This window comes from Aphelocoma coerulescens, chromosome 5 (genome assembly GCF_041296385.1).
Source record: "Aphelocoma coerulescens isolate FSJ_1873_10779 chromosome 5, UR_Acoe_1.0, whole genome shotgun sequence".
Classification (NCBI taxonomy): Eukaryota; Metazoa; Chordata; class Aves; order Passeriformes; family Corvidae; genus Aphelocoma; species Aphelocoma coerulescens.
The window spans coordinates 14,755,291-14,775,744 of NC_091019.1; the positions used below are offsets into that span (position 1 = coordinate 14,755,291).

A 20,454-nucleotide genomic window follows, 5' to 3' on the forward strand; every position below is an offset into this window, starting at 1 on the left:
AGTGTGGTTTGTTGAGTTTTTTTTCTTTTTTAGTCAGGACTGAGGAACCAGAACCCCAGCACTTGCACTTCGAGTCAGGGCTGAGCTGCACAAGCCTCTTCAGACTGGGAAGAGAAATCTCTATGCTCAGGTAGGCATTGAAACAGGTAATTTGTGTCAACACCAAGTCCAGGCTGCTTTTGAAACTGTCTCATGTCTATGCCTGAGCTTTTAATCCCATCAGAGATATCAATGTGTGCTCAGAAAAAATATAACAACAAGAATAACAGCAGGTGAGTGTTTGCATGAAGACGTTGTTAGGCCCAGATCCTGTTAAAGCCTTTTGTGTGCTGCAGCCATGGCAAGTAGCTCTATTAATTAGCAATGATATTAACAATGATGTGTAAAGCTGGTGCTAGATCAAGACTCTTTGGTAGGCAGAAGAGTGATGTGAGCTATGACCAGGCTGAGTAGGGTAGAAGGGGTTATTTTTTTGTGTGGTTTTATTCATTAAGGAATTTAAAGTAACGGTTGATGGAGGAAAGTGAGTGCAATTGTGCTGGAGATCATGTTTTCTTTTTTCTTTTTATCAGCATTCTGCCCGGTCTGCCATGGGCTTTCCTCTGACCCTGCTGCTCATATCCTTTTACATTTCCTCTGTCAATTAGGCTAAAATATAATTTTAAAAGGCAGAAGAAGGGCTCTTGTCAATTGGTTCTTCTAGGGTTGTGCATATAGGTGTTAAAAACTGCCTCATTAAATCTCCCTCTCAAGGCTTTTCAGGATGTTTCTAATTTAACTGTTTTGCACCATCCTGTTCCAAGTTTAATTTCTTCTGGAGGTGAGATGCAGCTAATTTGCCAAATACTGTTTCATGTGTTAAAACAACCAGTGCACCTTCCTTTTTTTTTGAAGGATAGGTACTTCTGACATACTCAGGAAGCCAGTCCGTAAAACGGTGCTTTTCTGCACTTTTGCTTCCTGGCATTTCTGAGTAGTTGGAGTTCCCAGTAAGTGTGTGGAAGCCACAATAGTCTCTAAATTCACCAAGCGTCACAAAGTTTCTATTTGCATTTTATTTTTGCCCTCACGGCCGCATTAGCACTACACCACGGGCTGATACCCTCTCCTCACACAAGCTGTTTGTGGCTTGAAGGGATGAGCGTGAGCCCTGCTCCCAAAAGAGGAGTACGTGATGCTGAGCACGTCCTTCGTTCCTGCAGCCCCGGGGTATGTACGCAGGCACCTGGGAAAACGCTGTTTGCAGGGAAGCAGCCTTCCTCACACATTTTTCTTTGCTCTGCCTTACCACCCTAAGGAAAGCCGCATGGCAGCCCGAGTTGCGCCTGCAGAAATTGCGGGATGCTGTATCCACTGTACACGTTGTCCTCCTGCAGTGCGGCAGGGTTTCTTTGGAAAATATGTCTGAATTAGCGCCGAGGCCAGTGGTAACAAGAAAATAATTTTTTCCTCGGCTGACGGGATGCCTGTGGGCATACTGAGCTAGCAGAGGAACCGAACGGGCTCGTGGAGCAGGGACAGAGCTGCGGTGGCCACGGCAGGGAGGTGGTGATGGTGCTGCAGCCTCAGGCTCGGCGCACAGCCCCTTTCCCTGGCACCCGCTGCTGGGAGGGAAAGGAGCGGGAGGGTGGCTGTCCCGGGACACCTCCACAGGCCGGGAACACCGCAGGATGGCGGCCGGGCGAAGCTGGGCTGGGCCACCACGAGGTGGCAGCCGGAGCCCGGCGATGAGGCAGCCGCAGGTCCCGGCCCGGGCGCTCCTGGCCGGCGGCGCCGAGCTCCGTGTGCCGGCGTGGGCAGCCGGGCGAGGCTGCAGGGGCTGCCACAGTCACCCGAAAAGATTTATTAAAAAAAAAAATTAAAAAGCAGGGAGAGCCACAATTATCGAGTAACCAGTATGGTACCGGCAGACTCGGAAAGCCCCTAAAAATCTTGTGAAGTGTGGAAGGAGTTCGTCGTTCTGTGAGAGGACAAGTGTACGGCACACCTGCCGCCCTTCTGCAGCCCTTCCTTCGCTTAACAAATAATGACCTCTCTCCCCGAAGCAGCTGAAAGGCCTTGTGGATATCCCCTTTCCTGGCCCTGCACCGGTTCGTTCAAAAATTGTTTGCGTAACTGCTTCACATATTTGAGATAAAAATCAGAGCAGTTATTTTCCGTTCACTTCTACTGAGATGGATGGGGCAGCTCCTGTTCCAGGTGTTCTGCGTGACTGAGCCGTAGGATCACAGGATGCCTTGGGTTGGAAGGGGCCTTAATGATCATCTACTTAATCCCCTGCCATTAACAGGCACAAACAGGTGCTTCTTTTGGGGTTGGGGTGCTCCCCAACCCCTAGGATACACTTTCTATCCTAAGACACTGTTCCTTTCCCCCACAGAGGCTTTGCTTTTGTGTCTGTTCATGAAGAACAGTGGAACAGGAATAACATGAGCTGCTGGAAGCCAGGCTGTTTGGGAATGGGTGATCCAGTGTGCATGGCTCATAAATCAGGTCCATAAAATGGTCACAGGGAAAAAAAAACAAAAAAACCAACCCCAAACCAAACCCCATCCTCTTCCTAGAAGGAACAGCACGGTACTGGGGTAGTGGTTTGCAGGGCTGTTCCAGCAGCAGCAGGTAAATTAAACCTGAATCTGGCAGATAAAATAAGTGGGCTGAGCCCTCCAGTGCATCTCCCAAAGGTTCAGGAACAACAGCCACAGCTTTCCCCCCACCTCTATGTAAGCCCAGGGTGCAGCTAGGGCTTCTTGGGCAGACCAGAGACATCCCTAACCCCACAGTTCAGACCCTCACCCTGAGGGGGCTCGTTGGTGGGAATAGGAGAGCTGTAACCCTTGGCCCCACTGGAAATGATGGCACACCAGGATGCAGCTTTCCATGCTCCCTGATCCATGATGGGTGGTGACTCACAGCTCTGTGCTCCCTTTGGATGCTGCTCAGTCTCGCTCCAAGGGGCTCATTCTCAAGTAGTATTTTTGTTCAGCATGCAAGTAGTTTAATTTTTAAACCAGCCACTACCCCCAGCTTTACTGAGCAAAGCTTTAAACAAAGCTTTCTTAATTTGTCAGAGCAAGCGGGGACGACAGAGCTAAAAGGAACCTTGTCTCATTTCCTCTTCTGCCAGTGAGTAAGAGCTGACCCCAGACAGACAGACACAGACAGGCAGGGCTGACACGTTGGGAGGGGGGGCTGTGTGTCTGTTCCAAGAGCTGCCCTGCCCTTGCCCCAGATTGCATCAAGGTGTACTGAATATGAACATTTAAGAGCAGGAGTGCTGCTAAAACAAAGTCTGTGTGTGTTACCATGTGACCACTGATCCAACCATTAAACTTCTTCCACACAGCAGTTACTGGATTTTGAACTCCAACAGCCCAAAAGAAATCCAGACAAAAAGACATCCATTAATTCCAAAATGTAAATGACTTGATATTACTTTATTAAACAGCCAATTCTAAAGAACAGTAAAAAATATGAAAACATGCATCATTTGGTGTTCTTAAAAAACTGTTGTCCAAAATAAGACTGTTAGAAAAATTAAACAAGTTTAGCCCCAATACCCCTTCTGCTCTCCACATAAAATGTCTGGTAGTAATAAATACTGTTCCAGCTCCTTAGCAAAGTTTAACCTTGTGTACATTAGTAATTCTATTACAGGTGGTTGGATTTTTCTTCACATTGCTTCTGTAAACGTGATCAATTTTAAAAAGGCCTTGTTATCAAGCTTAAGGAACTATGGTTTTCCTGTACAGTGAGTATAAATAGGAAGATCCTAGATTTTCCTGCCATTCTAATCAGTACTCCCTTTACTGAAACATTAAAGATTTCAATTAGTATAAAAATATAACCAGAGAATAAATGTCTGAGAAGATTCAGTATTTGAGTGAGTCTTAGTTAATAGACAAATAAAATGCTATTGACTTCCAAATCTGGACACCACTTCTGTACAGCTTCTGCTCTTCCAAGACCCAAGTATCACAGTGCTGCACACTAAGGCACTGCTAATCCTCCTGAAAATTTTACTTTCTATTTACTACAAATAATTTAACATGTAGCTGAACTAACAAGCAGGTGAGGGATGGATGGCTGGGGTACAGTCAAAGCTGCTCACAAGCCACACCAGTGGGCACCTGCTCCTCGAGGAGGGGGGTTTCAAAATGTCTGTACAAGTTGGCAGGAATCCTGCTTTACTGAGCAATGCCTGGTGTGGGAGATCTGCAAAGCCAAGTCACGGGTTTGTTCCTTTTCCCTACACAAACACAAATAACTGGCTTTGTCCCAGGAGAGAACTGTGAGGCAGAGCAAGCTCTTTGGGAAACCTTGGTACTAGAAAGACTGAAGTTACTTTATTGACAGATTGACAGGAATTACTTGGGTTCTTCTAAAGCAGTATCACTACATATTTATCATTTTTATTAAAAAGAAAAAAAGTTTTCTTCTTACTTTTTTTTTTAATCTGGCCTCCGATTAAAAGTAAGGCAAAAGTGCTACATCTAAAAATGGTAGGATGTTATAATCAGATTTCTTGCACAAACACAGCCTTGACACAGAGGATATTTGTCCTGTGTGTGCTACCACCTTCCACTCATCTGCTTCAGAAATCTGTAAGCCAAAACTGCATCTTTTGAACTGTGAAGACAACTCTCAAGGCTTTATTTAGCACTTCTCAAGTTTCAGACAGTACAAAACCAGTCTTGCACTACTGCTTTTTCCAAATGTCTTACAGCAGTATTTTCTACATGCTTATCTCCAGTTCTTTTGTTTGGATTCCTGCAAAGAGAGGGAAACAGGACACCAAATCCAAGCAAGCAGCAGGTACCCAGTGATGCCAGCCCCCCCTTGCCAAGGGAATGTGTCTGAGCACTAAGCACGTGCAGAGAGCAACAGAGGGACAGAGCAAAAGGGAAAGGAGGCTCAGTGGAAGGAAAGATAATGCTCCATCTCAGAGTTGGACACAACCTCCAGGACTGATTTATCCTGGGTTGAAATTATACTAACTGAACCAGTGGAACAACTGCTTCCCTCACTTTCTGGAATGAAAGTGCTGCTTCCTGACTGGTTAGCTGCTGTCAGATCATTACAGGCTAGCATAGGAACAACTCTGTCACAACCTACATTTCAGTACAAATCTTCAGCTGCAAAGTCTTGGAAATGTGAGGGAAAACAGCACATCCTGTCAGACACCATACACTGGAATGGCTGAGCTCTGAGCAGACGCTCCAGCCTGGTAAACACCATTTCATGAGCAGAAAGGCCCAACCTGCTGAGCAAACTAAATTTTGTAAGCGAGAGGCTGCTCTGTGCAAAGCAGAACGAGGGGAGGTGGGCTCCTGTTCTGGGCCACACATCAGCTGCCACTGTCACTCGGAAGTGGCTTTTTTCCCTTTCCAGCTCCTTTGTCTTTCCTCCAGTTCAGCTTCAGTGAAGGCGGCTGGGCCCCAGTTTGTGATGAAGTGAGGATTCTTGGAGCCTGGAAGACAGAGAGCAATACTTGAGTAAGGCAATTCTGACAGGGATGTCACACACTAACAGTGCAATGTTCACGCTGATCCTTGCTTTGTTTTAAACATAAAAGAAACAAACAATAATGATGAAAGAACCAATGTAGTAGGACCTGTAGAGGTAAAGGCTTGAAAGTTATCATCAGCAGTTGTCACAAAGGGTGATATTTGTAGGCTGCTGTGAAACCACTAAGGCACGGGAAAAGGCAGACTTCAATAAATCACCAGATAATGTAAGTACATGAGACAGAATGAGAATATATTTTTGTAACTCTTCTGTTGATAACTCACCTGGCTCTATTAATCGAATCAATCCCTCATGATGAGCTACTTTATCTTTCCAACTCTTGGTGTTATTAGCTGCTGTTTCTAACTTCTTCTTAACCTCCTGAAAAAGACACAGCCCGCTTGAAAAGAACAACAACATAGTCTGTTCATATAAAAAGATAAAACACCTTTCAAACCGAAAGCCAGAACCATGCTAATTGGCCCAGCCCTCTATTTAGTGTGGAACCATCCTAAATAATTATTCACCACCACCCCCCCCCCCCCCAAAAAAAAAGCTGTCAAACCAGAATCCCAAAATAACAAGGTTTTACAAGATTCTGTAGCTGTGTAATGAAGACAGTCTTCATTCTTAAGCCTAGACTGGTCTTTTGGGCAATTCCAAATAGAAGGCTAGAATGTTTAATTATTTCTAAAATAATTGTTTTGTGGAATTTTTTTGTGGTTTTATATGTTTATTGTATTCAGCAATTCCTTTGGAGTAGTAAATGATGTTTCACACACAAAAAGCCTGAGATGTCACCTAAAAAAAAAAGCCAAGTACTAGCCAGAAGCAATCCTGTGATGGTGTGAGATGTAACACCACCCTGGGAAGTTGTAAAGTGGCCACAACTACCCCAGCTGGGCCCTTGCTTGCAGTGAGTGCAGCATTTGTGTTCTGTGCCAGGCGAGACAGCTCCCTGGCTTGTCCTTCAGAGCTCAACCCATAAACACCCTTCCCTGTTAAATACAAACCCAGCCAGGCTTTCTTTCCTGACCTAAATAAATGCAGGATCAACACCTCTCTAGCCCTGGGAAGTGTACAGCACTTCAGCCTCTGTACTTGCTGGACTCTGGCTCTTATTTCTTCCATGAACACTTACTGACCTTCCCCAAAAACACTCAGTGGAGCAGAGAGCAGGCCTGGCATCTGGGACATGAGGCACTGCGGCACATTGAGAATCTGAGCTAATTCCTGCCTATCCTTGACATCCATTCAGTACTTAAGTACATTTTTGAGGAGTAGGTACCTACAGTAACACATTGACTTTTCATCTGTAGAAGACAATACTGTGCCATGACATCATCAAAGCATTGCAAGAATTACTAACTCAGAAGCAAAATGCACCCAGTTATGGCAGCAGTGGGACTGCACATGAAGGGAGTCTGCAGTAGAAGACAAATATACAGAGTATTTCAGGATATGACTGAGCTGGCCTGCACGCAAATTAGGACAGAAATAAATAAAAGAGGTTCAAAAGTGTGTCTGAAACAGATCCTCTTCTTCAAATCTATCTACTGGTCTAGAAACCAAGTAAAAACCAGAAAAAAACAGAAACAACCCAACCATCCTACCTCTTATTTTAACTTTTGTGCCATATTAATCCTTAAAGAAACATAATATTGAAGAACTTCAAATTCAGTCATTCTACAGATAAGAGGTTGATGACCAGAGCAGCTCACCTCATATTGCTCAAGGGCCTCCTTCCTTTCCAATTCAAGTTGTTTCAGTTGCTGCATAGCCACTTGAAGAGCCTGTTCCTTCATCATTCTCTGGTTTTCCAGCTCTTGCTTCTCTGCTTCTGTCATCTGAATGGTCTGTTGCTGCTGCAAATGCCATTTTTCCAGTTCAGCTCTCTTTGCTGTCTCCTCTTCCAGCAATCTGCAATGGGGATTGTGATGTTAACTGCACTTAAACGTAAGTTGTATCTGTGTAGGGAAGCAAAAATAATTTTTTCTTTCCTTTTTTTTTTTAGGGAAAGAGAATATTGTTAAAAAAAAAAAAGCTTGGGAAGCAGGGAAAAAGTTATTGTTTGTTGGCTTGCCTTCAGTGTCATGCCAGCAGTGCAAGCAGTCTGACTGCTACAAAGGGCTATTCAGAAAATGTAGTCAATAATGCAAATACACAGCACAGAACCCCAGAAGAAACAGGCATGCACAAGTTATCTTCATTGTCTTAGGAGGACTGAATATATGAAGGAAAAAAACACACTCCACAAAGCCCCTGTGAGGAAGAGGAAACTTAACCCTTTATCATTACAGTTTAAACCTGTGATAAAACACAGCAGAAAGTCATATTTACAGTTACTGCTCTGTAAAATAAACAACTGAAAAGCCTGTACAGAGAGATCTCAGCTTTTCACAGGCTGATATGCACAACACCTGATGGAAAAATAGCTGCACCTGCTTTTCCAAAATTGCTGAGATTGCCCTCTGCTAAAGGCTAATCAGACATATTCTAAAAATCATAAATAGCAGCTTCAGCCTTCATATCTTGAGGAAAAATAAAACCTGTCCTGTGTTTGGACTTGAAGGTAGTCCCCCATTCCAGCAGCATACCCAAGAGGCAAACAGTGATTAGTAGCATGGCACAGGTACTCACTACTGGCAGGGGAGGGGTGGGGAACTGAAATGCTTTTCTACCTGGTCAAAGCCATACCTGGCCTGAAGTTTCCTCACAGTCTCTTCATCCTGACGTGCCTGTTTCTCATCCTCCAATGCTTCCTGTAGCTGTTTATACATTTCTTCCAGTTCACGTACTCTTTGTAAATACTGTTCCAGTTCAGATGATTTCTGAGCAACCTGCTCTTCCATTTTTTGTCTTACCTAGCAGCATAAATTTAGGACACATGAGCTACAATTCAACTCAGGTTTCCAATTTTTAAAGGAATTTCCAGGTTTCCCTCAGGTTATGTTTTCAGAGACAAACCATTTCCTGCTGTCTGCAGAGCAGAACTGATAAAATTGAGGCCAGATCTGCAGATATGGAACCAATAGCATTTAAAAAAAAATAATACAGGCTACTTACATTGCCCTACTTCCTGCAGCACCTGATTTTTACAGGGGTTCAAACCTAATTTCAGTCAGCTTGATCTTGTTGCCTAATTTACAGATAAAGTGAAGGAAGACAAAGGTTGTAGAGAGGCCAGACACAAAGGTCAGGCTGATTTAATGGCACTGTTTTCACTTCCTCCCTTGGCAGCAGTGTATCTCATACACTTAAGTCTCTGGATGATGGCACAGGATGGATAAAGGGCTGGAAAACAGCTAAGGAGGTTAGCATGTCCTGCCCCATTGGTCTGCAGCCTGCTCCCCTGAGCTGACCCAAATCCCAGTGACCCAGAAAGGGATTGTATTCAGGAATTCACGCTCAGCCCACCAAGCAGCACTGTGTGCATTAATGTTCTGAGATGTCCCATCACATCCACTTTACTTTTTCTACTTCTTTTCCCCAGCTAACAGAACAACCTGACAAAGCCCTTGAAGACTGAAAACCAGTTCTTTGGGGAATTCTCAGTGTAGCTGAGTAGTAACAGTATCGTAAAGCAAAAATATTTCTGTTTTTATGTTTGTGTGTGTGTATAATTGTAAAAGAACACACAGCATAAAAAAGCAATTGTTCTAGGAAGACATAAAATGCATTGTGATTATGCCTGATTCATTTTGCTTATTCATACAGCAAGTACTGGTCTCAGGTTCTCCATCTCTGAAAACTGCAAGGAGAACTTCAGTCTGCATTTATCTTTCAAACAGTCAATTTTTCCCCAATTTTCCAATAGTATTTCACTTTTGAATGCTGTACAAATTGTAGCCAAGCTGTTCCAGTATTTGAATTCACCAGTAAAAATACTTTATTCCTACATCTCAAATAAATGCAACACAGGTGGTGTTCTCCAGCCTCCTGCAAAATCTGCAGAATCCTTTCAGTGAGGGAAGCCCTTGCTGAACACGACTCCCTATGTGTAATAGCAGCAAAACCCCTCATGCACTACTCACCATTTTTTCTCTCTCCAGCTCCAAACTGAAGCGGTCTTGTAATTCAACTTGAGTCTGAAGTCTTTTCTTCTCCTCCTCAGCAGCACGAGCAGCTGCTGCTTCCAGTTGCTAGAAGAGAAGGGTGGGGGGTAGGGGGAAAGAAAAGAAGGAAAAAACCAATTTGGCAAAACTAAATAATTTTGAGGGAATGGAACTTGATTTAACAATTTTTGGTTTTAACAAAAATGGAAGAAGCCTTCAAAAGCATGAAGGCACCAGCTTGGGTTTTTTAATGTCTGAGACTATTCTTAGCCTTTAAATATAATTGTCTATCTTGACTGTTTGCAAAATAATTTTAAATTTACCAATGTAAAGGCAATTACCTGACTATCTCCAAGTTTCCTCTGAGTCCTGCTTTGCTCAAGTGATAGAAATCACTGTATTTCTTTCTCTACCTCAATGGGATAGAAAACTATTATGAAAAAACACATTTCAGGCAGGACTGCATAGGACTTCCAACAGGGAAAACATGCCAGCACACACAGAGTTCATACAGGAACAGAAATGAGAAGCACTGAATTGCCATGGGAAAGCAGAAGTGTCACTAACTTTGGCTAGAATAAGTGATTGTGCCATTGTGAATCATCCCTCTAACATCCCCTAAACTGCCAAGTAAGGTAAATAAAATCCTGGTTGATAATCATCACTTGACATTAGGCAGAACATTAGCTAAGGCCTAAGAAACAGATGCTGGTACCTTTCCACCTTCTTGCATCTTATTTTACCTTTGTTGCATCTTGATTTTGCAAATAAAGACAGTGGTCACAGTTTTTCCTTTCATCAGGATTTCAATCCATGCAAGGTTAGAAACCTTCAATCACTAGCCAAAATTTTACCAATACTGAAAACAAAACCATTCTTTCACAAAATTTTCCTAAGAAACTTATTTGATGCTTCTTTTTTAATATGCTGGGCTGTGGAAAATGTTTCCACAGACCTTTAGTAAGAGCAGGGCACAACATAAAAATGACAAGCACCTGTTGGACCAAGCCCAGAGGAGGTGACACTGGGACAGTTTGTCCAGAGAAGCTGTGGATGCCTCATCCCTGACAGTGTTCAAGGTCAAGCTGGGTGGAGCTCTGAGCAACCTGATCTAGTGGAAAGTGTCTCTGCCCACAGCAGGGGACTGGAACTGGATGATCTTTGAAGACTGTTCCAAACCAAACCATTCTATGATTCTGTAATGCTCCTGAAGGTACCCCATTTAAACCATCCTCCCTCACCAACCTAGACGAACTAATGAGATGCCCCAATGATTAAAACTGCCAAGCTAAAACTTTCACTCTTTTAAGTGCTTGTAACATCACTCTGGTCTAAAATAAATGGGAAGAAGTGAGGGAGAAGGCTCAAGTTTCTGGGTTTATGTTGCAGAACACAGCACAGAACTGCTCTCCTTTGTAAGGCTTAAATGATGCCAGTGTTTTAGAAGCAGCGCTCCTCCTCTGCCAGGACATTTAAAAGCATGTAATTGTGGTCAAATCCAGGATGCCTATTTCAGTGAAATCTCCTCTAGATTTCCTTCCCCACTCTGAAATTAAACAAACATTGCCAATACTGAGCTGAGAGGGCGAACGTGCAGAGTCACAGGCAAGGGCAGGTGCCAGGCCAGTGCCAGAGAGCTTAGCAAGAAAATGCTGTTTGCCCACTTAGTATCAGCAACTTCCTGCTTAATCCACCACCAGCTGTTCCTGGCAGGTAGGTTACTGGGAACTGTGCAGGTCAGGGAAAAGCCACAAGTGTTGGAGGGGGAATCAACAGGAACACACCATCCCCAGCAGGTGTTAGATAGCACAGTCTCCAAAGCCCATGCAAGACCCCAAACTGAAACAGAAAGGGTGAACACATCTTGGGCATGCTCTCACACAAAGAAAACCTTACCTTTCTGTCAGTTCAATGTGCACATGTCAAAATTCCATTAAAAATATGAAAAAACCCCTATTTTAGACATTTTGAAATACTCTACTGCAGGAGCTACGAGAATACAAACCAGTCCCAGAGCACACTTTGGCAGATGCAGCATAAGTGGTGGCTCACTGCCATCAGGAGCAAATCAACCTCTAAGCTTCCCAGAACAATCCAGTTTCCTGAAGCATTTACAAAGCTTTTTCCTTGAAGAACATTTTTCTAACTAATCAAACACTCTCAGTTCCTCCAACAATGTACCTCCCCCCTAGTTCCACTTAGGCAAAGTGCAGTAGTTCATGTCAGAGCCTAAGCTACTTTCCTTGAGAGGTCATTTTAACTCAACCCACTTCAAGAGATGCTTCTGGCCACAACTCTCTTTAGTTTACCCATTCTGATTTCTATAAAACTCCCTGAAGCCTGTCAACATCCTACTGCTCCTCTGGGGTTGCTCTCATGTTGTCTCCCCCCTAAATATTTTTCCATAAAGTAAACAATGCAGAAATCCAACCTTATGATTTCTTTTAACAGGTACATTACTTACCAGTAGCAGGTAACACAGGCTATCCTTTACTGTCTATTTTGCATTCTGAATCTTAAACACATGGTAGACTACAGGGGCCAAAATTAAATTAAAAAGTGGTTTTCCATTGTCAGACTCCATTTAAGGCAAACAGAATAATACCTACATCAGTACTAGTCAGTGCAAGATTAATTTTAGTAAAGACAAATTTCTCCTTGCCTCAAATTGTGACAATGACAAGACTTTTAAAAATCGGGTTTTTTAAAATTATTTTATTTGCTTTGTAGACTCAAACTCCTTAATACCTTCACAATATTTATAGCTGCAAAGATCACTGAAGTTTTTCTAAGGGCTAAAATTAGCAGGTTTTATTTACAAAAAACTCAAGAAATGATGCAGACTTGTCCTAAATGTGAATGCAAAAAACTTACATTAATTTAAGGAGGTAGTGGAGACCTGTAGAGTAAGCACAAAGGAACATCTGGACGGCTGCAGCAGCAGGGACTCAGCAGCCAAAATGTGAGGCAGCAAGTGGGGAGGGTCTGAATTTGAATATTGAGTTCTAAGCTGTTTTCAAGGCACACTCCACACTAAAAGCTCTCACAGCAAGAAAAGCCACATCTTTTTGTTTTAAAGACAGAAATTATAGAAATTACATCTGTGGGAAGAGAACAGTTCCCATAAAGAAACAAATCATGTGACAACTTTGGGAAAATATGTAAGAAAATCTTCATGGAAAGCCCCAGGTTTGACAGACGTGTCTGACAGAAAAGGAAAATAAAAAACCCCAAAGCAACTGAAAATATTGGTCTCTCCCAGCCCCAGACACAACCCACAGAGCTGACAGGTTCTACCCCAGCCTGACAATCCCCTGCTCAGTAGAGGGGCCTGAAACAAGTGCAGCTCCTCTGGAGGAGTTTGCTCAATGTGCCTGAACAGGACAGAGATGCCCAGTTACTCTCCAAGAAACCCAGTTCAATCACAGGGATTGAGCTTAAGGCTGGAAGCTTGGCAGCTCCCAATCCCACCTTGCGCACGGTCTCCAGTTCCTTCTGCTTGTTCTCGTTGGCCACCTGCAGTTCCTTCATCTGCCGCTCCAGCTCCTCCTGCTCAGCCAGCAGCTTCTGGCGCAGCTCCTTCCGTTTCTGGCGCGCTTCTTTGTGGGGAGGAGGGCTCCCCGCCCGCAGCAGGTTCACAGTGCTCTGGATGGCTGGAAGGGACAGGAGGAGAGCACCAGTGAAGGGCAGTGCTAAACTTTCTGGACAGACTTTGTGAATGAATACCTGTGGTGCTGTGCTGTCTGTTGTGTTGGGGATTTAATGTGTTTTTAAATCAGAAAGAACTGTTGTCTGTTGTCCTAATTCTCATCAGGCTGGCTGTCAACACAAACCAAAAGTGAGACACTTAGCTCTCAGCATTGGCTGCGTGCCACAGGGGTAAGGTCTGGCAATTCCACTGAATTCCAATATTGATTTGTAACAGGCCATGGACATATGCATCCCTTATATGCCCAGCTGCAAGAAAAAACCCCAAAACTTCATGATTTCTTACTACCTAGACTCAGTGACTCTAACCAAGAAGTAAGATGTTATCTGTCTTCCCTAGAGCCAACCTTAAACCCTGTATTCTTACAGATATTCCAAGGGAAAACTTTCTCCCAGTAAGACAGTAGCTCTCATTCACTTACATGCCATGAGGAAATATTTAAGACAGCAAAGCTGAGGAGTGGCACATGATTTTGGTATTTTATTCACCTACCATAACCGTGAAAAAATATCTCCTTTTGAATCATTTGTCATGCACCTTACTTTGGTGCAATGAAACACATGCTGCAGGTAAAGAGGGAAGTGCAAATGAAAGCCCACAGCTCCAAATATTCAACTGCTGCACATTCTTCAATGGCATTGGCAACAACAGCTTTGCAAGGGTTTCTGTCTCGCTCTGCAGATGGATGTACCCATCACACAGCACATATCTGAGAAGGCTCACAGGAGGAATGATTTTACCATGGGAATAGAAGAGCAAGCCCTAACTCCCAGCCTTATCCTCAGCTCACCAAAACATACGGCTTTAAGCAAAACTGTAAAAGTAAAGCCAGTATTTTATGGCACCAAAATGAACAAACTTTCCCTTTCTCCCTAAAACCAACAATTTACAAGGTTGCTTCCCTTCCCCATTCCTAGAATTACAGCCAAGATAGAAAAAACAACTATTATAATCATTTTATTATCATTATATATGATTATTATAATCATTGGCTATGGCTGCATAAATTGCGGCAACTACATGACAAAAATCAATTTCCCTTACATGGATCCTTAGTCCTTCCTGAGTCTCAGGCCCCATAAAGATCCATGTGCCCAAAACACAAACATCAAAAAATCCCAAGACCAAAAATTTCAAATTTGAGTAAAGCACAGCTGTAAGAATTCCACTAACCCTAACTTTCACGTAACTAGCCTTTTTGAAACCTCACCTTGAATCCATTCCTGCTTCTTCTTTTTATCAGAGGCGCTGATCTCAAAGGTTTTATCAAGACATTTTATGAGAAAAAGGCATTTTTTCCCATCTTTGTCAGGCAAGGCCTACAATGGGTAACAATAAAGATTAGCTTTGCAAACACTGAAATCTAAATTATACAGTCAAGCAGCTTCTATGCAGTTTTGCGTCACAGAGCTACAAATACCAGCACTAAGAGCCTTTATTAAAAGGATGTTTATGAACTGGTTTTATATAAAACAAAAAAAAAATCTCTGTTAAAAGAGATCAGGAGTCAATCCCACACAAAAAAGGATTAATTCTTATCTCTAGAGACATACGTAGTGTTTGGAGTGGTTTTACCTCTACACAACAGTTGCCATCCAGTATGATGTCTCCCTTCTTGTCCTTTAAATCTTCACTTACATAGTAGGAAATAATATTGGGTTTTAGCACAAACCATCGTTCCATCCAATTTTTCCGTTTGTGACCTTTTTTCAGCATATAGCCCTGTTAAAAGCAACAGATCAGCTGAAATGCCTGGCCTCTGATGAACCATCTGGTCTCTTGGTTATGTAAAGGTGTAAAGACCCAATAGAGCACACAGAAAAGTTACCTCACGGCCCCAAATACTTACAAAGTTAGCCAGTATTTCAGCTATACCTGCCATTTCTGTAATCATATTCCCTAAATACCTACATATTTTTGTCTGACTTCTAAGTTCAAAAAAAATCACATCACAGATGAAACTGAAACATCAACATCAATATAAGCTATGAACAAGCCATACAGAAAATACACTCAAAACATTCCAGATTAAGAGGATGAAGGAGTTGGAAAGAAGACCAAGGAACATTTTTCTGTAATGGCTTTCATCTAAACCAGTTTTTGATACATGCAAATGTGCTTGTATTAAAAAAAAAAATATATACAAAGAAATGTGCTGTGGCATATTTAAGCCAAAGATATCTTTCTCTACAGGTCTGAGGAGAAAGAAAATATTCAGAACAGTTGAAGAAGCATTTTTGTTTAAAAAACAAACCAAGCCAAACAAAAACCCAAACCACCCCCTACATATACAGCTTATCTGTGCTCAGCTTTTCTAGCCACTTAAACATGTCCAGAGCCAAGGCCTTGCCTATTCCCATGTGCCATCCCACTCCCTTGCTCCAAACCAGGAATGCACAGAGAAACAGCTTTGTTTGCCATCTCCAGACTCGGGTCTGAGCTCTGGGTGGTTGCAAGGTCACGTGAAGGACTCCTGCAGCTTCAGTCTTTCATGCTTTACACAGTCTAAATCATAACCGGGGGGTTTTTCCCCTTCCTGACTTACCAAATTTGCTTTCAAAGCCAAGTCAGACTAATACTTTCCCCTCAAATTTCTGCAAAATCTTTACCTATTACTTCAGTATCAGCTGCTTCTCATCAGCCCACTGAGAGCTCTTGAAAAGCACAAGCTTTTCCACACCAACTATCACACGAAGGACATATCTTCCAGAACACTAAATATCACAAATTTAACTATTGCTGCTACCTGCCATAAGCCTTGGAGATCCAGGATGTCTTCAATAAAAGCGGTAGCACGACGCTTGGTTGCAAGACCACGTGTCATTAATTAATACCTTGAGGCAATTATATGATTACTGCAATAAACAGGATGATTCTGTGAATCAACAAGGTATCAGGATACTGATACAGAGAACTCTCCTCTCCATGGGGCCAGTAACTGTCCCAGCTGCCCAGGAGGTGCTGGGCCAAATCCTGACACTATTTTTAAGTGTCAAGGAACCATTCAAAGGCACTCAGACATCCTTGATAAAGAATCCCAGGCTCCAAGAGAGGAAAGAAAGGAGACACAAAACAAAACAAAACAAAAAAAAAATGGTGTGGGGGAAGACACACAATGCAGTATCCAAACTGAAAAGAAATCCAATTTCCTCACAAGTTTCAAGTAGGACTGAACTGACACTGGTTAATTTATTTTCATGGTATCAAACAGCAGAATGACTTCATTTTGCCCTCACTTGACTTTATGTGTGTGTGTGTGTTCCCAGCCCTCACCTCCAACAGGCAACCAGCAGTTAACAAAAATAGACTTTTGCATTGTTCTGTGGGTATTCTGAAATAATTTCCTGTGCCAAGACTTTCTGATGGTTTCTTCAGAACAGCTTTGGAGAGCCTGCCAAGAAAGCCTTTGTTTCTCTCCTCACCAAGAAATCAAAGACTAAAAAAATCTCTTGTCAGGTAAAAGTCAATTTTAAAGAGCTCTCTAGGTAAACTCTGTTGTGACCCCTCAGGTCCCTGTGGTACTTCCAATTCCCGTGAAAGAAATGCAATTTTTAAAGGCATTCCTAAACTGGTAATTCTGAAGAAAGAAATTGGCTAAGAATACAAAGGCCAGCATGACTTCTGGAGTCTGAGTGCAGGTAAATAACTTGTCAGCCATGTAGCCTGCTAAGCAGAACAAGAAGGGAGAGCCCTCTGGTTCCCCCACACCTTTTTGCCCTGTTGAAGTGGGGCAACTTAGAAGCCAACATTTCAGCTAGAGAATACCCTGGTCCAGACCCTCTTGTTTGAATACAGAGGTGGTGCCCAGCACAGCTGCATTTCCTACAACGTAACTGAAACTGCAGAAAAGCATTTCCAAAGGCTGAAGAGCTGTCATCCGTTTGGGAACTGAGAGCATGATGCAGCTATTCTGTGAACTAGCAAGCAGCTGATGCTAGTATAAAAAAGGCCGTATTTCAAGTCAGAGCCCACTTCTTTCTTTCATTTTCTAAAAGCAAGCTCTCCCAAGAAGCAGCTCACTCATAATACTGCTACAACTACAACAATCTGAACAGTAGTACAATTTCTTTTATAAAAACAAGCTCATATTAAAGAACCCTTATAGATAATTTACCTAATTTCCTCCTGCTCATCATTCAATAGGGTAACAAAATTTTGAGTACAAATTGAACATTTTCTAATCAATGCAATAAAACATTCTACCCCTCTCTGTGGTTCTTACCTGTTTGAGTACATCTAGTATGAGCTCATTAAAGACTTCATTGATTGCCATGGACACTGTCTGCCTGTCCATTCCTTTACTGAACTGCCCACTTCCGATGAGATCAATCAGCTCCCACGCAGAAAGACCCTCTCGACTGGTGTTGAGAGCAATCTTGTAATGGTCAAACTGCTCTTGCTGCCAGCCTGCTCCCATTGCTTCGGTGATTTTTTTAAGTAAATATTCAATCTGTGCAGAAACACAAACAGAAATCCATCACTTGCAGCAGGCTTGGAAATCAAGTGTTTCAGAGCTGTAAAGTAAGCTTCTCCAGGGACTCTCATTATAGCGAGATTCCTATGCTCAGATGTAGGCCTATAAACGTAGGTGGTTTAATTAACAAAGGTTTTAAGCTCCTGTCTCAGCTGAACTCTTGACTGCCAAGTCCATCCCACAGCTCCTCTCTCCAAAGTAAAACAAAGAACTGAACCTGACAGCCTCATTTAATATTTCAGATTCCTACAGAACACATGGGACCTTCCCTGCAACAGCTTCCATACTGTGATGACTGAAGCATGAGAAAGCACGAAGTTTCAGAAAGTATTCTTGTAAGCAAAAAGCAAACAAATTACAAAAAAATAAGAAAATAAGGCCATTTGGACAAGAAGTGAAATGAAAAATGACCAAATGATCTACACCTGACCCCCCTTCTCTAGCTCTCAAGCACTCCATCCCTGGACACAACCCTGGCAGTTCTATCAAGAGAAATAAAAGAACAAATCTTTCACATCTGCTTTTATTGTTTCCCAAATAAACTCTCCTTGTCCTTTAATCTTTCATCACTCTGTAAGCATTACCATGCACAGGACAGTAACACCAGTAACACTAGTCAAAACAAACACAAGAATGAAAGAGGCAAAGAAGGCTGGGGTTCTTTAGTCTGCTTTATATGTTGGTTTTAAACTCATCACTGTTCATTTGCAGTATTTTAAACTAACCCCATCTACAGCTTTGAGCACATGCAAAATGCTTTTAATGACTCTCTAAACAAGATAATTGGTGAGGGTCTTCCTGCTACAGATCAGTCACCTTTCAGCTGGTCTAACAGCATTTTGAGCACAAGTCCCTACACAAGAGATTTGGGAGCACAAAGAAATGAAGAAGTGATCCTGTTGTTCCCCCCCACCCCTCACTTCACCATAAGGACTCCCAGGCCTCAAGGTTTTGATGCAGCACAAGTGCTAATACTGTGGCTGCTGCTTCTCTCTCCTGCAACTGGTACAGCCAAATCCCTTCCTTTCCCTCATGTCTAGAGTCAGGAAACACAAGTGTGTAGTAGAACAGTAAATTCCCAAATTCACCCTACAGATGGATGTGCTTTTCCTGCTATTTCAGTTGAGTGACTGCTTTTGGTCTCACAGCCCTTACTCCAGCAGCATGTGGGCAATGTTACAGCAAAATGGAGAAGCTGCAAAGCTGCTGCAGGGCCAGGAGGAAAGTTCCTGTTCCACTGAATGAACGGGAAGTGCATACACCTCCAAGACGTGGCTGTCACATCCTCCTCAAGCCTCTCTTAGGAGAAGACAGCCCAGCCAGGCACAGAACATGCCTCCAGAAACTGTAGAGAGCATTGTTTTTCATTTCAGCTTCACCAAGTAAGGCACTTCAGTATTTTTTAGCTCCTCATGCAGCTCTTACTAGCAGAGATATGGTCTAACAGAGGCCTCTGCAGAAGTGGCATCCAAATTCACAGTCTTTAAAATAAGCTTTGCTGATTTTTCACTCTCCAAAATCCTTAAGTTAAAAAAATAATTCAAGGCTTTCAACCATCAACTACTATAAATCCTCAGTGTCCAGTAAAGGGCAGGAAGCAGCTTACTTCCTACTCCAGACAAGTTTCATAGAAAAAAAAAAAAAGCAACCCAAAAAAAGCCTCCACAGCATGCAAGAACAGGAGCACTGCAAAGCTGTTTCAAAGCAAACCTCCTAAAGCCTTGATTTTTACCCACATCCAAAGCACATTCTGTTACTCTGCTCATTCCCTTTGAGCAGCATCAGTTCTGAACTAAGATCCTGGACTTAAGCTGGAAGGAAAGCTAAAACAACTCAGGCTTAACTAGGTAGATAATATAACTGCCAAAATGCTACTAAGTAATAATAAAAAAAATAATTAAAAAATATGAACTCTAACTTTAAAATGCATTGTTCCAGAATTTCACAACCTCTTACACTGCTTGAGGCATGGCAGCTCTCAGATTCCTTTGGTTCATTATCTAAAAGTACCAGGTCTCACTTGCAGACAATGGAACACACACACACAAAAAGAGCACACCTGAATTATTTTTTTCTCATTTCTGCTCAAGCCATATGAATAAAATGTGGATCAAACTAATGGTCCAGAAATGAAGCAATGCAAAACTCTTGGCTAGTACATGTTACCATATAATACACTAAAACTAAGCCAACACATTGTTTCCTTTAATGTTATTTGTACACGTTTTATCTTATTTTGTTTCACAGAATAGATTTAACCATTTAAGTCTGTTAACCCCCATCTACAAGTCACTGACATGACCAGAAATCTCCTATAATCCCACTAAAGTACATAAAATATTCATTATTTTAAACTACATTAACTCTTCTTAACTGAAAAATGGCCTGTGCATCTTACAATTCAATTTCTAAAAATAAAAAAAAAAAGTTTCAAGGTTTATCTTGAATTCAGTTAAGTAGATGGCTAACCAAAGTCCCCAGAAAAAGTTAACCTGATATATCTGCTCAACAGTAACAGTGACTGTTGCACAGTATGAATATGGAAGTATGAGGTAAATACAAAGAAATAAGTTGCACCAGTGTGACAGCAAATAGAGACCACTCACTACAGGCTCAAATGAGGAACCTCTGAGAGCAAATGACATTTCCCCTCCTCCACAGAGACGTGTCAACCCAGCAAATAACTGACAAATTAAGTCTCTTGTCTC

The 20,454-nt window shown here is 42.4% G+C and overlaps 1 protein-coding gene across 1 annotated transcript in view; it reads right to left on the reverse strand.

The window, feature by feature from the left end:
- Nucleotides 1-3,418: 3,418 nt before the first annotated feature.
- The window catches only part of SWAP70 (switching B cell complex subunit SWAP70), a 35,591-nt gene continuing 18,555 nt past the window's right edge, over nucleotides 3,419-20,454 (reverse strand). The window contains exons 4-12 of the mRNA XM_069016761.1: nucleotides 17,495-17,722; nucleotides 14,848-14,994; nucleotides 14,483-14,591; nucleotides 13,035-13,216; nucleotides 9,543-9,650; nucleotides 8,206-8,372; nucleotides 7,230-7,428; nucleotides 5,793-5,889; nucleotides 3,419-5,470 (exon numbers count right to left, since the gene is read on the reverse strand). Of these exons, the coding sequence (XP_068872862.1) occupies nucleotides 5,361-5,470; nucleotides 5,793-5,889; nucleotides 7,230-7,428; nucleotides 8,206-8,372; nucleotides 9,543-9,650; nucleotides 13,035-13,216; nucleotides 14,483-14,591; nucleotides 14,848-14,994; nucleotides 17,495-17,722 (1,347 nt within the window). The 3' untranslated portion in view covers nucleotides 3,419-5,360. The remainder of the gene's footprint in view (nucleotides 5,471-5,792; nucleotides 5,890-7,229; nucleotides 7,429-8,205; nucleotides 8,373-9,542; nucleotides 9,651-13,034; nucleotides 13,217-14,482; nucleotides 14,592-14,847; nucleotides 14,995-17,494; nucleotides 17,723-20,454) is intronic.